The sequence below is a fragment of the Clarias gariepinus genome, chromosome 7 (assembly GCF_024256425.1).
Source record: "Clarias gariepinus isolate MV-2021 ecotype Netherlands chromosome 7, CGAR_prim_01v2, whole genome shotgun sequence".
NCBI lineage: Eukaryota > Metazoa > Chordata > Actinopteri > Siluriformes > Clariidae > Clarias > Clarias gariepinus.
Genome location: NC_071106.1, coordinates 37516424 through 37532982, shown reverse-complemented (window position 1 = coordinate 37532982; position 16559 = coordinate 37516424). Strand labels below are relative to the sequence as shown.

Below are 16559 nucleotides of genomic sequence, written 5' to 3'. Positions count from 1 at the left end.
AGTGCGCCACCTGGAGGATCATAAGGAAACTGATGTTTTACCGCCTCAAACACCTCCAAAGTCTCAACTCAACTCGACAGTGAGCGCGCGGGTTGAGTGGATGCGGGCACACTATGCACTATGACTTATGACTAAATAGCGCCATACAAATCTGTTTCTGATCACCGGTCAAAAAATTTTTTTTTTTTTTTTAAACGCCTGATTATTGTCACTGGGATGAACCAGTTCATCTCCATTATAATTAGAAAAGTACATTTTTTTTAATGGATTTTGGGGTCAGTGTCAATACGTCAATCAAATCATCACAAAAAAAACTATTAAATAATGCGATTCATACCTGACTGAATTTTTTTTTCTCCCATCTTTAGTAACATTCAGTGAGTAAACGTGAGCGTGTTGGCTCATGAATCATGAGTTCAGATAAAAAAAAATGAGCAAGTGTTCGTGTGAATCCTATCATCCCCTCCTGATAATGTTTTATTATACAAGTTGTGTCAGCAACCTCCTCACGGGTGAGCGTCTCAGCTGCGTGCCCCTCGTTTTGCAAGTGAAAATCTTGTGGAAAAAGTCTGTCTGGTCTGTGCTTAATTACAACCCGATGTGCTTTGCGTCGAGCAAAAAAACAACTAAGGAGATTTAAAAATGACTAGAACTGGGTTGAAAACAAGACAAACACTTGAAGTTGCATGGGGGAAAAAAATCAAAGGTAGAAACCAAATTAAAACTGTTCAATAGTGAAAGTAAGAGCGCACACACACACACACACACACACAATGTAAATGCCGCAGATATGCTATAAACAGTTAGGAACTGCAACAAAAACTTGAAGTATTCGAACAAGGACATCATTTGTGTATTCCCGCCCCAACATCACAATGGATTCGAAGTGAAGCTTTAATTCAAAGGGGTTTAAATATGCACTGCATTTACAGTTCAGGAATTTAGTGTTGATTGGACTGAACAAAAAGCAGCTTACTGTAGAACTAAGAATACACACGATTAAAAACGTTTTTTTTTTCACTTGGATGCATGCTTTAATTAGATCACGCATGCCCTGGTGCAAACAGAGATGGTGTGACTGGAGAATGGTGGAGAGGAGAATGAGTTCACACGATTAAAAGGTAAGAATTGCAGACAGCTCTTACATATAACAGTTATCGCTCTTAAACGTTTGTTTCTTCGAGGTGGAGGAGTGTTGGCGGGCAGCTGCTGTCAGGAGGCTCTTCTTCAGTTGCTGGGTAACCAGCTCTAAACTGCAAACAATGGAGGGCCTTAAGCATGTGTTTTTATGTGTTTCCATGGAACACTACATTCACCCCTCTGTCGCAGTGTTGGTCCTTAACTAAGTATTGAGATGAAATTTTGTTATTGACCAAATACTTATTTTCCACCATAATTTGCAAATAATTTCTTAAAAAATCCTTTTTTTTTCTTATTTTGTCTTTCATAGTTGAGGTATACCTAATTACAGGCCTCTCGCATCTTTTTGAGGGGGGGAACTTGCACAATTGTTGGCTGACTAAATACTTTCTTGCCTCACTTGAGCATCGTGAACGGAAATGGATTAAATTAGGAATATATTATGTAAAAGAAGAGAGAGAGAAAAAAAAAGTTTAAAATAATTTACAAATAAAACCGTATAAGTCGTGGATGAGCACGTATTCCGCCCCATTGTGGCCCTTCCGAGTGCATTACTCCCCAAATCAAGACAGATGTTGATGCGGTTGAAGCAGTGCATTAAGATGTTACTGATAATGTGGTTCATAAGTAGTTCTAGCCTAAGTGTTCCCAAATGGAGCGTTAATGTAAATCTCAGACCACATAAGGTTATTGTATTTGAAAACCGGCGTCCTTGGTACTTCACATACAGTAGAAGTGAACTTTCAGTAATAATTTCAAGAAATTATTAAGGAATGACAGCGTCCATCTGGTAAATTAATAAAATCACATTTAATCACAAGAAATATACATTTCAGTAGTGTACACTTTGTGAAGAAATAAAAAAACTGGGTTTTTTTTAATATTTATTTATTTATTTTCATTTCAAATATGTAACATTTTCACAGTAGCAGCAGCGAGTACCCGAGGTGTTTACTGTACGTTACCATGGTAACGCATGAAGAAAGCAAAGTCTGTACTAATGACATCACATGATGTTCCAAAGGGAGAAATTTTATTGAGGGAAGTTCCTTTCTAAGACATGAAGGAGTGCTGCGCAGAACACACTGTGGAACAGAAAGCAGGCTGAGGCAGATCTCAGTTCTTTAAATAAACCAGGGCTTTCTCACACACATACTCACGCACACACACACTCTTACACGCGCTTATTCATTCACACACACACACACACACACTCTTACACACGCTTACTCACTCACACGCTCACTAAAAACACTCACACACACACACTTATCGGATCATCTCAGTATCTCATTAGTTAATAAATAACCGAAATATTCTGCAGTATAATGTTGTTTTTTTGTTTTGTGTTCGTTTCATTTGTATTCCTTTTATCTACTTTTAGGACTCTCAAGTAAAAATCTGCAGTTTTAATTCGTTTATGCAAAAATCTAGAAAATCTCTTTAGAGTGTTCTCAAATTTTCCACATCCTATTTTTTATATTATTTTATATCCAACCCCAAATTAAACTTTTCTACCTTCACTAATTTCTGAGCGTTGTTGTCTGTATCTCTGAATTTAAACCGAGAATGCAGTGACTTAAGCGTTAATAATTCAGATGAGTGAGTGGTGAATGAGTGATTTTTCCACGGCTCTCGACAACAACTACAACCAGATAACGAGATATTCTAGGAGTGAATGACACCCTGCTGTAGAGCCAACACGCTCACAAGTCACTCTGAATGAATGGTTTACAGAACGCTGTATTTATAAAAACTCAAAACCTCAGGAACAGTTTCATCAGCACAGAAGAGGATCACATCTCACAGATCTCTAGTGAGAAGCTCTATAACGTTTCTGTACCGTTTGTGATTTGATACCAACCACATCAGGTTTGTAGTTATTGTCGTTAGCGAGATGCATCTTCGTTAACATTTTCCAGTAAATTCACAGAAAACAGTCTCACTGAGGCAAATGATGACGTAAGACGGTAAACATTCGGTTAGTCCGAGCTTCATTTAAGGCTCAAACTCTCACACAGTTCATTAAGAGAGGTTAAAAGTTAAACCACTATTGATAAAAATACATTCAATACAAGGGAAAAGAAAGTCACTTTCAGCTAAGGTTTTAAAAGTACGCGGGTATATCTGATTCAGAAATGAAAGTTTAGTTTCATTATTAATAAACTAAATTATTGATAAGTAGTCAGGAGGGTGTTCGTTTATTACGGCAGCTCTGAGGATAAAATTTTTTAAAAGCCTACACTAATGAGCTCATAATACGAAGGGTGTTCAAGTCAAACCGGGACTTTTGTGAAAGGAAATTTGCTGAATGAAAGTGATGGAAATTTACAGAAGACTTCAAACAATTTAATACTTCAAACACCGTGCGGTGATGAGACTCTTAGCCGCTGTACAACCATGAAGGATGGCCGATCAAACTTTCTACCTTGATGGTGTCCAAGCACTAGTGAAACACTGGGATAAGTGCATTAGTGTAGCAGGACATTATATATAGAAATAAAGGAAGTTTTTAAGTCTCATAACTGTGTTTTGTTATTCTGTACAATCAAGTTCCACTTTGACTCGAATGCCAGGCGTACGTTCTTATCTTTGGGTGAATCGACATCTTAAGGAGAGATGACTTTTAGGCTTCTCGGAAACATGCAAATCTGTGTTGGTAAAAATAGAAACGGATGACGGGAACGACTGTTTATACCGTGGCGTCTGGAACACGAGTGATGACAGGAACAAGCGTGTTTCGTGGACTGAACATGAACACATACAGAAAATACATAAATACGCTTTGGCAAATTGAGGAGGTATAAAAGGAATAAAACACTTTAGGATATGATGTGGAAGTGTTTTCAGTTTTCTTATAATAGCACAACTCTGGATGTTTCTTTTATTACTTAATGTACAACTTTTTTCCCCTTTTTTTTCCATCTGTAAAACTCAACACGTTATACCTGAAAGTTAAATAATATGTGTAAAGAATATACAGTCTCTTTTCAGCAGATAGTCATCTTTAATGTCAACTGGACGAGAGAGAGAGAGAGAGAGAGAGGAGCTACAGTAGTCTCTGAGTGGACACTGGTATCTGGACCTTGGTACCCAGCAGCATCGGAAGCTCAGGCTCTTCCTTTCTCAGAATTTTATTTTTGGCGGCTAACAGCGATCTGAGCGCCGAGTTGTGCCTTACAGGTGACCTGATCAGCTCTTCCTGCCTGAGATTTCGTTCTGGGAGCGACTGGGTGGCACCGGGCTGAGTCTCGGCCAAGCTGTTGATGGGGATCTGATACTTTCTCGAGACATTTAAAGCAGATAGGAGGTGATTCTGGTACTGCGTTGGTCCTTGCATGGACGTGATTATCCCCTGTGTGGTGCCTGCAGTTGGGCTGTAATTAGAAACGGCCGCTCCCTCTTCCGGATCGCCATCACATTTCTCGCTAACCATAACTGTTCTTGTCGTGCCGTCATCTCTGCCCTTTAAACCGTTTGAGCTCTTTGGATTTGTTGGCACTTTTACTGGTGGCAGGAACATAACTCGACTAAGCAGTGACACTTTCCCAGCATTCCTATCCTTCATACACGGGCACAGAGCATCCGGTTGATGTGGGTGAGGTAGAATCCGGTCAGGTACGTATTGTTCAGTCCCAAACAGCCATTTATTTCCAAGCAAGCCTTTCTTCACGTTCCTCGTCTTAAGAGTGAAATCCTCTAACATGTCATCTTCTGAGGATGAGGTAGAAGTTACGGCGCTCGGGATTCTGTTGAGGTGTTCCGGAGATAAGGGAACGTTGATTCTCAGATGCTCTACGGATTTCTCGTAGGGAGCTCGGCTGGGGGGAGGGTTGAGGTCCGAGAGCTTTAGGTCCTTCAAATCGGTGCAAAGAACACAATGGGAGGCTGAGATCTCCTGTTTGTGCTTCTTGCTCCTTTGTTGTGCTATAAACAGGCAGGAAAAAGGAGAGCACCTGCCCCAACCTTGGATCTGTGGACATAAAACACAACCAGTGTGTGATTTCTTTTTTTTATATCAGTATCATACCTGTTTTACACATTTACACATCAAGTGGTGCTTCTTAAAGAAAAACAATAATTAGCTTTCCAATGGGTCAGTCATGAGGGTCGCTAATTAGGATAACATCCGAAATTCGTCAGTCAGTGTTACATTGTTCTACAAGGGGTGTTCAAGTCAAACTGGGACTGGTCATAAAATGGCGCAAAAAAAAGATTGACATTTACAGAGGACTTTGACCACTGTACTGTGTTCAGACTCTTGACCTCACTAAAACATTTAAACGGTGCAAATGTTTCAAAGAAGGCCGTACGTCTGTGAAGTTCATATATTTGTCATATACACAGTATGATATGCAGTGAAATGCTTTTACAAACGCCCATGAACTAAAAAAAAAATTATACAAATATGGAAAATTTTTATCTGTAAAATTTACACTATGTACAAGTAATAAAATATAATTGAAATATCCAGTCATGAGCAGAACAGTGTACACACAATTATTCACCAGCACCAACTGCACGTTACAGGTAAGCGGGTGGGAGCTATTGCCATTGGGTTATTAAAGGAGTTCCTGGGATGCCAGCGTTTCATCATGACTCCAGCGTTCTGAGAAAACTTTCTATCCAAACACTAGTGAAACACTGGAATAAATGCATCAGTGTAGCATTCGATGTAGGATTATATTTTACTCTCACAACTGTGTTCTGTCATTCTGCGCAATCAAAAGTCCCTGTTTGACTTGAACAACCCATGAAATTGCCAACATGAAGGGTTTTTTTTCCTCCTATAATAAAAATAGAACATGACGGGCTATTTGGAGCGTCAACTCAACATGTTTGTTTATAACACAAATCATAAATACGGCCAAGTGTTAGTGTCTAGGTGATGGCGCCCTTTTGTGATAAATAGGAAACATTATTCTTAAAATTCCAGTTAATCAGAAAAAAATGTCCATATCCTATAAGTACTGTAAGTCTAATGTAAGACTAATGCATAAGAATCTCGACTGACTGATTAACGGATCCAGTTATGCTTATTAATCTTAAAATCAACCCACTGCAAGTATTATTTACATTTATTTCTCCTTTTCTCATTCCTCAGGGTTTAATTAATGGAACACACTGGTGAAAAAAGTGTTGTCATTCTAGACAATACCTCCGGACTGTATTTCTCAGCTGTGGGACATTTTGTGTTGATGTTCCAGGTAGTCCGTCATGGTTTATTTAGTATTATGTCTCCATATCATTTAAATTGTGTAGTCCAGTCAATAATAATATATATTTTTTTTAAATCATGTTAGCCATAACGAGGGGCGTTCAAGTCAAAGCGGGACTTTGGATTGCGCAGAAGTCCTACTTTATTCCTGTTTGATTGTCTTTATCAGAAATGCATGTAAAAAAAGGTGCAGAAGCGCAGGTGCGTCTCATGTCTCATGGGTGCGTTATTTATCTTATCTCACAGTACTCACAGCTTCATCCCAGCCTGTTTGGTTGAGAATCTCATAAGGTTCCTGCTCCTTCACAGAGCTTTCCTCGCTAATGTTCAGCAGCAGCTCTTCCACGCGTCCTCCTCCTGAAAGCTTGCACAAAGGTGCACCGCAGTCCGGCTTCTCCAAACTCTGCATCATCCATGCATCCTGACGCGTCCTGACAATGGGACTGATCCTGGAACTCCTCCTGTGGTGTGTGTGTGGGGAGACACGTCATTCCATTCCCTTTGACGTCATCATGCAGGGTAAGACAAGTTAGAGTGTGTGAGTGAGTGAGCAGTGATAGGCTTCTTAAAAAGAGGACGGAGAAAGGGATTGTTATAATTATTATTAATATATATATAATTTTTATAATAACCTGATCCGTGGTTACATCTGGCTGAAGCGCGTGGTGCTCGTGCGCCTGGAGGGAGAGTCCGCGCGGGTCGTGGAGCGAGCGATGAAGTCTATTGATCTCGGCGTGTTTGTGGCGCGAGCCGGCGTTACGTGCGGTTGCCATGGCGATCACCATGCGAGAGTGGCCTGCGTGCACGCGTCACGACGCAGTGACGCAGCGGAAAACGACGGCAAAGTGGAGGCGTGGCTTCGGAGCCGCAAGTGCACACGATGCGTGTGTGTGTGTGTGTGTGTGTTCACTTTCAACTCGTGTCTCTCTTATGCCATCCCTTTGTCGTTGTTGTTTTTTATTGTTATTGACAATAAACTATATAGTTGTCACCATGCTTTGACTTCCTTATACTCTGGATTGTCCTAATTACAAAAAGAAAAAAAAAAATCCCATTAATATTAATAAAGTTAGCACAAATGGATAAATTGGATTTTTTTTTTTTTGTTACATTGCGCGCGTGCTCTAGTTTTCCTTTAAAGGTCCCCTACTCACCCCGGTCGGTTTGGCTCGTGCACCTACCCCTACCTTCCTGATTAGTTTTATCTATAGTGTTTGGGTGGCGACGTCACCGCGCGCAGGCGCTGTTCTACCCGAGGAGGTGTGTGTATGTGTGTGTTGGGGGGGGGGGTAAATCATCATCTCTTCCGCAATGCTCTGCGTAGATCAGTGTGTGTGTGTGTGCAGCCTGTGTAGCTGCTGCGCGCTTTGGTGTTTGAAGGAGATTTCCTTTTGGGAAAGAAAGCGCGCAGAAACGCGCACCGGGAAGGACATGTAAGGAAGGAGACTCAACCGCGCACACGGGGAACGCACAGGCACAGGCGCAGGCGCGCGCACGGCAGTGCACGCAGTAAGTGTCACCTGAGCCGCTCGTCTCATCTCGTCTCATCATTTTCGCTGACCGGGAAGGTTTTACACCTCAGGAGTTTAATTTCTTTTCTTTTTTTTGGTATTTTTTTTATGGAAACCGAAACGACTGGTGAAGTCGTGGTCATGCTGCCTCCGAAAAACTGCCTTCCGAGAAATTACAGCTGCATCGCCGGCTTGTTCGGGAGCTTGACCGCAAACCAGAAGATGGACGACGGCGATAAGACGGAAGGCGAGGAAGAGGAGGAAGAGGAGGAGGAGGTGACCGGCGAGCGCGAACCCTTGGAGATGCGCGTCGTGGACGAGCGGCCGAGAGGACGCGAATCCCTGCCGAAGCCGCCGCCGAGTCCCGGCCTGCGCCGCCGCTGCAAGTCCCTACCGAGCTCCGCGGAGAGGGCGAAGCTGGAGGTGGCGCGCATCTGCAGCCCGTCCAGCCAGAAGAAAGTGCGCTTCGCCGACTCGCTCGGCCTGGAGCTCATCTCCGTGCGCCACTTCGACGACACCGACGTGCCCGAGACGCCCGACCGCGTCCTGGACAAGTTCAAGAAGGCCCGCGCGCTCCACCTCAACAACTTCGAGCAGCACGCGCACAACGGATACACGCAGTCGACCTTCGTGGAGACCCAGTTCACCTGCCCCGGCGCGCAGCCCGACTTCCGCGAGCGCCTGAAGAGCGCCAAGGTGCTCCTGGAGTCCGTGGAGACGGACGAGTTCAGCATCTCGGGCGTCGTGCGGGTGCTGAACCTGGCGTTCGAGAAGCACGTGACGCTGAGGTACACGCTCAACAACTGGCTGACGTTCGTCGACGTGCCCGCGTCGTACGTGCCGAACTCGAGCGACGGCGGCTCCGACCGCTTCCAGTTCAAGATCGTGACGCCGGCGTTCCTCGAGAGCAGCGGCAGCCTGCAGTTCGCCGTCCGCTACCGCGTCGGCCCCGACGACTACTGGGACAACCACGACGGCAAGAACTACAGGGTGCGACGCCACCGGTTCAAAATCTCGCCTCCGCGCGAATGGGATAACGGCTGGATCCACTTCATCTAGAACCGCTGTCTGTGTGTGTGTGTGTGTGTGAGAGAGAGAGAGAGAGAGACAATTATGATGATGATGATGATGATGATGATTAGTAGTAGTATGACCTGCAGAGCCTGTAGCTTGAATCCCACGTGGAATCTTCTCCCCCTCCTATAGATGATGTGTCCTAATTAAAGCGACGCTCGTTATCTCTTAGATAAGACTTCCCCCAGACTCTAATCTCATTAAATCAGATTACACAATCTGGCAGGCTCCATCCTGAACACCTCACACTGATGGTCAGTAGATATCATATAATATCATATACAGGAGTCATAGGTTTATAAAGCATCATCTTACGGTTGAGTGCAAAAGTTTGCATCCCCTGTTGAATAGCTGGCAATCAGTTAAATTAAATAGATGAATGAAATGTTAACTGAGACTAAAGCCGTCTGTACACTGTGCGTCGTTTAAGATCGTCGTCCCAATCTAATCTCTAACCTGTGCATGTCAGATTTTACAATACAATACAATCAATCCTCTTACCCAAGTCCTGTGAGCTGAGAAAACAAAGCTTCAATAATGTCATGAATGAGCACGATCCAGGCTCGTGCAACAATCTTGAGACGATAAGGATATTTTTCCGTGTTGTGTGCATGCTTTGTTTACTTGTTTACTTTTCTTAAGCATATTTGTAGCTGTTCTACGAATTTTGCATCAGTCCTCCTTTTAGTCAAGCATCAGTCATAGCAGCGCCCACGCGCACTTTGTTATCGCCTGCCTTTGGTCTCAGTGCCACGCCATCATCTACGTGCTCTGAAACCATGCACAAACCCAGCTTAAGCCTAACGTGTGGTTATCTTCAGTCGTAAGCCCTGTATTGCCTTTAGCACGCTCTAATGAATGTAGGCCACACATTTAAAGAGTTTAATGAATGACTGTCTGAAAACAAAAATGAACACAACAAAATTTTACTTTTTATTCAAGACAGGAAATGTTAAAATAACAGGACTCAGGGAGTCCTAAGGGATTTCTGCAAGTGGTCGGGTTACAGTGTTACAGTCAGTGGGAGATTATAAAAGATCCAAAATAAACAGTTGAGAGAGATGTGATGTGAACAGCTCTCATGGCTGATACATGTTTATATATAAGTCTGCTAAGCTTACATAAAAACCTGACGTGTTAAACGCCTTATTAGTTTCATCATCCTCGAGCAGGGGTATGTAAACTTTTGCACGTAAACGTATACAAAGTCTAGACACAGCCAAGGTATTTGACGTATCTCACAGACTGCTATTCCGTTTCACAGAATGACTTCTGTGTTGAATAATAACTTCCTGCTTTTTATTTTTCGGCGAAGTGCTCCGTCATTGTGAAAGCCGATGTGGCTCTTAGGCCTTGCAACATGTTTTATCGGTGTGCAGCGTGTGTAGAGTCGTTCTCTTCCATGGTCCAAAGCTTGAAACCTGTTCAGAGCCTCTGTCCATTTTACGTAGAGCAAGTCAGGATATCTGTATGTCAGTGCCTGTAATATAGCTGAGTGTACTTACATGCTGATGATGCAGACGTTCAGAAAGGGCTAGGAACATTAATCTGACGAGAACGCGACAGCTAAGGGATTCGCTCCAACAAACCTGGCGAGAAGTTCGGCTATAATGAGTCAAAAGGAACAAGGGGACATCTTTTACCGAAGCTGCGTCTCCGTACGTGAGGAAAGGACCGTCTTCAAGATTATATCACATGACCTTCAAAGTCATTTGACTAAATCCTGGACTGATTACTAGACCTGATGACTGACGAATGAAATTTTTTATCTCCACGATCCACTACCTGTCCTGAAGTTTCCATCTCATCACAAGGCAGGCTGGAGGTAAGGGAAGGTCCGAGGGGAAAATCGAATGTGGATAGATTTTTCCATTCATTGTAAATGCACTTGAGCAGCGAGCCAGGATGTATTTGCTTTCTACGTTTTTGCTCCTCCACCTTTTTTCATATGAGAGTCAGAAGGCTAAAAGCAAGCGGAAGCTCAGGAAATGAGAACTACGTAGAATCTTCCTGAAATCATCACACAGTTACAGGCCTGGCCCAGTTATTGACCTCTTGTGCAAATTTTAACTTAAATGCTTACATGCATATGGCATTATTGTAGCTTTTTGAACATAAAATTAATTATTTGAAGTTAATTCTAAAAACAAACGGAAGATATAATGGTACATATGTGAGCCTGGGATTATTTAACCTAATGATGTCAAGGATGTTATTTGTGTAATGATTTTACCATTAGATGTGAAACTGTAGCCATAAACATAAAAAAGTAACTTTATAAAATTTATTCAAATTGTGAAAATTTGATTCGATAAAAAAAGCAATTTGTATAATTTTCAACGTCTGAAATCAGTACACAAAGTGCATCATTTGTTATAATGTATTTATAACACAGCTTTTATAGCTATATGCATTTGAGTGCAAAAGTTTTCACCCACTTTTCGCGAGAGGAGGAAAAGTCATTAATACAAAATAAGTTTAAAAACTAAAACAAGTCTAAAAAGACATACCAGCAAAAAATCAGAAAGTGAAGTTTTGCGATGAATAAGGAAATGTGTCCCATCTGATCGTGTTACATAACGAGCCCTGTTTGGACGGGATTAGTTTTTCTCACGTCACGTCAGTTATACCGTTTTTAAAAAAAATCGTTCAGAAAGAAATTCGATCAGGTTTTGTTTGTGTAAGTTTTGTCGAGTGAATGTAAAGTCGGTATTTATATCGTAACTGTCTTGTCAATCAGCCTTCAAAGATTCATTCTTTTGATCGATTATGTTTTCTTACTCTGGTAATGGAGTAACGTGCGATGTAGGCAGCGTGGAGAGAGTTAAACAGCCCAAAGCAAGGACGTCGTCAAGAGAAAAAGATACGTGACTAATGTACAGTAGGTGTGGTGAAAAAAAAATTTTCTAAAAAAAAAAAAGTCACAAAGACGTGCAGCTGGACAGGAATAAAAAAGTTATTCGAGTGTGTTAAAAAGAAATGCGTAGAGTACGCTGCAATATAATGACCTTTTCGCCAGAGGAAACATCATGAATCTAGTCAAATTTATATGTTGTTTCTTACTGTAAGCTTACAATAAATCAGATATAAAATTAAGCCTATTTCTGGACATATTTTCCAATTTTAGGTACTTGATTTCTTGCTCTATTAGCGGATAAGTTCTCTTTTTTTATATAAATGAATGGATTAGAATAAGTTAAATTATATGTAAAATTATTATAATGCTTAAATAATGTAAAATATGGGTTTAATAATTTTATATTTGGTTTAACAATCTAATAATGTGTATTTAATGTCTATTTATATAAATTTTACTAGATTCAAGCTATTTTTACTTGCAAATGTTTACTTAATTTAATTTATTAATGTATTTATTCTTATAATTTAATTTGTTTTGCAGTGTAGGAAGTTTTGCCTGTTATTTTCTCAAGTTTCATTGAGAAAAAGACTGAGATTAAAAAACCAAAAAAACAGGTCACAGAATATCACATGGAGAGTGTAGAATTACTCCAGATTCCCATCGTGAATTAAATCCTGTCCAAACAGGGCTATATATAGCAGGGAAAATGTGATTTCTTTTTTGTAACATGATAGTAAAATGACGTTTGTCGTATTTTGGCGAACCTTTGCACTCAACTGTAACCCATATGTTATTTAAAGTATTTAAGAGAAATATTTATAACACTGTTTGACTGGATACATCATCCTGTAACCTGAGAGACGTTTTATCCGTAACCTTAAAATCAGGAATGAGAGAGAACCAGCGATGTTTTGTCTAGAGATGCTTTCTTCATGTGACGGGTTGCTTTTCAAGGCGAACTTGCTCCCAACCCCTTTCTGTTTCACATAAACAGGTTTATTTTCTAGCAAACACATTTACTGTATACTGTGAGAACTTCTCAGCCTTCCAGACATGCTGGAGTGCCTATTCGTTCAGGTTCAATGTAAAGGGAAAAAAAAAGACAGATTTTTTTATTTTTATGTGATAGAACCAAAACTAGATGTATTTATCGAGTTCGTATACACTGTATATATAATCATTCCTGTTCCTGAGTGTCTTGCGGTTTCATTTGTGTAAACATGGCCGTATTGTGTCGCATCGTTAATGTTAAAATTGTAGGAAATGTAGCATTTGTGTGGATTTGGCTTCTACAGTATGTTGTTAATGAGAAGGCTTGTATTGTTCACGATAATAGAATGAGCATCAGCAATCACACGAGATTAGATTAGATTAGATCACTGTTCATTTTGTCTGTTTGTTTATGAGGCTAAATTATGAGTCCATCACCCATTATGACCTCTCAGAGGGCGTACACACCATACAATCGTTTGTATAACTTTAGCAGTTTAGTCAGTTATTAGGAAAAAAAAGAGCGTCACCTGTATGACTGAAAATAATTTTTGCACAAAGTTTGAGCACCTGGTTGTGAAAGTCGATGCCAGGCTACTGCAGGATGTTTTTCTTTTCCATTATTTAATAATGCATGAAATTCTTCTGCAGCACTAAAGCACACTGCTACTAACTGAGAAACGTAAAAGAAACAAGGAGGGAGGAGATCCAAGGTACGATGACAAAATGGTCTCAGAAAAATTCAGAACAATTTCCTCAATCAAACTTAAGAAGAAAATTCTAATCAAACTTAAGAACTTTAAAATCACAGTTAGTGGCTCGGTTAGCTTCTGAATTTTTTTTTTAGCTTGATTTGAATAAAATGTAATGAAATCCAGCTATTCGCAGCCTCATGAACTGATTTTGTGACAACAGGTAATAATAGTTAAATAATTATGTAGTTTGAACTTAATTTGGTGGTTCGTGTGAAAAAAAACGAAACTTGAATTTAGTTACGACAACGATCACTTGTCAGATTTATAATTTAAGATTTGGAAATTTCGGTTTTAAGCAGATATAAAAAAAAAAATTTTATTTATTTAAAATTCACAGTAAATCACTTTTATCATATCAAAAAATGCATACACAAAAACCTAAAATTCAAAATCGAATTTTCCACCGTTTAAAAAAAAATGTTTTAATGTTTGTTTTAAAAATTTAATTTGCAAACTAAGAACTTTATCTAATTTCAAACCTGTTTCACTAGAAAATAAACTAAAAAAAAATAATGTTTTAACTCTTCTTAAAGTTTATTGTTACAAATTCCATAACATTTCACTTAAATGTTAAAATTTCTACAAACAGATTTGTCAAATTTCCTGAAAAACATTGAACTCAAGAAATTCAACAAAAAACCTAGAATTCTTTCAGTTTCTCAGTACTTGTATTTACGCACAGTGTGTGTGTTTGTTACCCATAATGCACTTTGAGAGTGTCAGCTTTAAACCTGAAACTCTTGGCTGTTTATTTGTAATGTCGTTAGACTAACACAATCTAATGGTCGAGTTCGACAAAGCACTTTCAATTTTTCAGCTTGTTAAGCTTTAAAATTGAAAAAGAACTCCCGAGCAGCCAGCTGATATTTGCACACGTAACACTGAAATAATTGTGCAATAACGTAACAAACCGTAGTTAGCTGTATTAACAGAGGCGCGTAGCTGCTCAGCATATCCTGTTGAGTTCCCTTCCTTAAAGTTGGCGTTTAAGGCTTATTTTGGTAAAAATTAACTCACCCCAAGTCTATGATATATATTTATAGAGTGCTATATTTGTGACCATTAATTGGCACTTTTTCAGAACTGAGCTGTTCCCCAAATGCCATATTTTTAGCAATATACACCCACAGACACGGAAGTGCAATAAACCCGCAGTGCTTAAAATGTGAATTTATTTTGTGATGCTATTTGTGCTAGTGAGAATCGAATGAAATGCGTATGTGAGGTTAAAGGAGTTCATGTTGTGCTGAAAATGGGAAATGCCAGTTAAACCGTTCCAAACGTCAAGGTCAGGGTATACATTAATGGATTTCGGGTTGTTATTTTGAAGAAAAGAGAGCTATCGATAAAAATGTGAAACTGGTGAGAGATGAGTGTATTTGTCCTAGATTAAATCCATGCTTTCTTTTTATTATTATTATTTATGAAATTTAGCTTCTGAGGTCCTCTTTACATTTCCAATGCCACAAAGTGCGTCTTCCTGTAACTCTGGATAAATTATTTTCCTGAATAGGCTATAAAATGGACAGAGACTTTATTGAATAGATGTTTAAATAGTGTATGTGTATTTAATATACACTATTTAATAGATAAATGTGCAATGTTAACGCATAGAGTTTATATGGAGTGAAAAGTTTTAATATTTATTATAACAAAAAAAAATTCCTGAAAAAAACACTACCAGTCAAAAATTTTCGACGTAATACATGTGAATGTATTTATGATTTACTTATGTGTTATATACTAGGTTTATGGTTGAAATTTGTTTCTAAGACAGCTATGAATAGTGGAGACTCTAAGGTGACTATAATATTGTATAAATTTATTTTGTTATCAAAGTTTATTTTTTAAAAGTGAAAAGATACTGAAAGTGTGTGAAGCTTTATCAGGAATACTGTAAGCAAGTAAAAAAATTAAGGTTTGGTGGTAAACTACGTACATACGTACGTATATACAAGCAAGGTGTACATATCTTACTGATTTAAATATTGCTTTAAAAGATGTAGATTTGTAAATGCTAAAGATGGCACAATACAACTTTTCTATTTCCAGCTGCAAAACAGAAATCTCAAGTGTAGGCCGATATTAATACCCATTTATAATAAATCTTTCCTTTCAATAGTGCTAAACTTAAAAATGATTTTAAAAGGGGCCCTTGGCAAATTGCAAGGGGCCTCTCCAGCCAGCATTCATCACCAATATCTAATAAATATTCTGATAACCTGTTGTAGTTTCGAAGTCTGTCAGAGCCCCCCCCCCCTTAAGAAGTAAGGAAAACTTCTTAAGGAAAACAAAATCTAATTAGGGCCCGATAGACTTTGATGTACTTCTCCTAGGAGATTTATACGATCGCCAACAAACCGGGCTTTTGTGATCGCAATACATTCACGAAGCAGAATTGCAGAGGGATTTTTGATATCTCAAATGGGTCAGCTGTAACGATGCCTTAAACTTATGCTGAAAAGTGGTTATTAACGAAGGCGCAGGGTGCTTGGGCCCACTCATCGTTGATTGCAACAATATTTAATTAATTTTTAAGGTAAAATCATCATAAGATTAAACAAATCCTTTTTTTTTTCCAATGTAACTAAATCGTAATTTTCTAGCTGGTATCAACCAAATAAAGATTCCATTTTTGCCATCTCTATTAAATACTATATTAAGGTACTTTACTTTTAAAAAAAAAATATATATATATATATATATATATATATATATATATATATATTTCATTTTCTCCCCCATGATACTAGGACTGGAGTGAAGGTCAAATAGGTCATTAATTAATATCTTAAGCTACAGTTTTACATTGAATTTAACCTATACTTACAAAATGTTGCTTTTAGTTTATTACCAAACCTTAAGCTAAAAAGTTCCTTTATTTACTATATTATCCAAGATACATTAGTTTACAGTGTTTTACAGTCTACATTATTTATCTGAAAGAGAAAATAAAAGTCCAATCTTTTGACTGGTAGTGTGTATATAAATATATTTCCACTGTGTTAGAT

The 16559-nt window shown here is 39.2% G+C and overlaps 2 protein-coding genes across 3 annotated transcripts; one reads left to right on the top strand and one right to left on the bottom strand.

Annotated features, from left to right (window-relative positions):
* Nucleotides 1–3415: 3415 nt before the first annotated feature.
* On the bottom strand, nucleotides 3416–7166 carry si:ch73-103b9.2 (uncharacterized protein LOC100150067 homolog). 2 transcript variants are annotated; one of them, XM_053500539.1, is made up of 3 exons: nucleotides 6991–7166; nucleotides 6612–6819; nucleotides 3416–5113 (listed from the first exon to the last, which is right to left on the bottom strand). In XM_053500539.1, the coding sequence occupies exons 2-3, from the start codon at nucleotides 6768–6770 to the stop codon at nucleotides 4190–4192; spliced, it is 1083 nt and encodes a 360-aa protein (XP_053356514.1). In that variant the 5' UTR covers nucleotides 6771–6819; nucleotides 6991–7166; the 3' UTR covers nucleotides 3416–4189. The 2 variants fall into 2 exon arrangements, with proteins under 2 accessions (XP_053356514.1, XP_053356513.1); XM_053500538.1 differs by having other exon boundaries at nucleotides 6612–6857; nucleotides 6991–7164.
* Nucleotides 7167–7672: 506 nt separating this feature from the next.
* On the top strand, nucleotides 7673–16230 carry LOC128527891 (protein phosphatase 1 regulatory subunit 3E). The gene has a single exon (XM_053500540.1). The coding sequence runs from the start codon at nucleotides 7978–7980 to the stop codon at nucleotides 8926–8928; it is 951 nt and encodes a 316-aa protein (XP_053356515.1). The 5' UTR covers nucleotides 7673–7977; the 3' UTR covers nucleotides 8929–16230.
* Nucleotides 16231–16559: the final 329 nt, after the last annotated feature.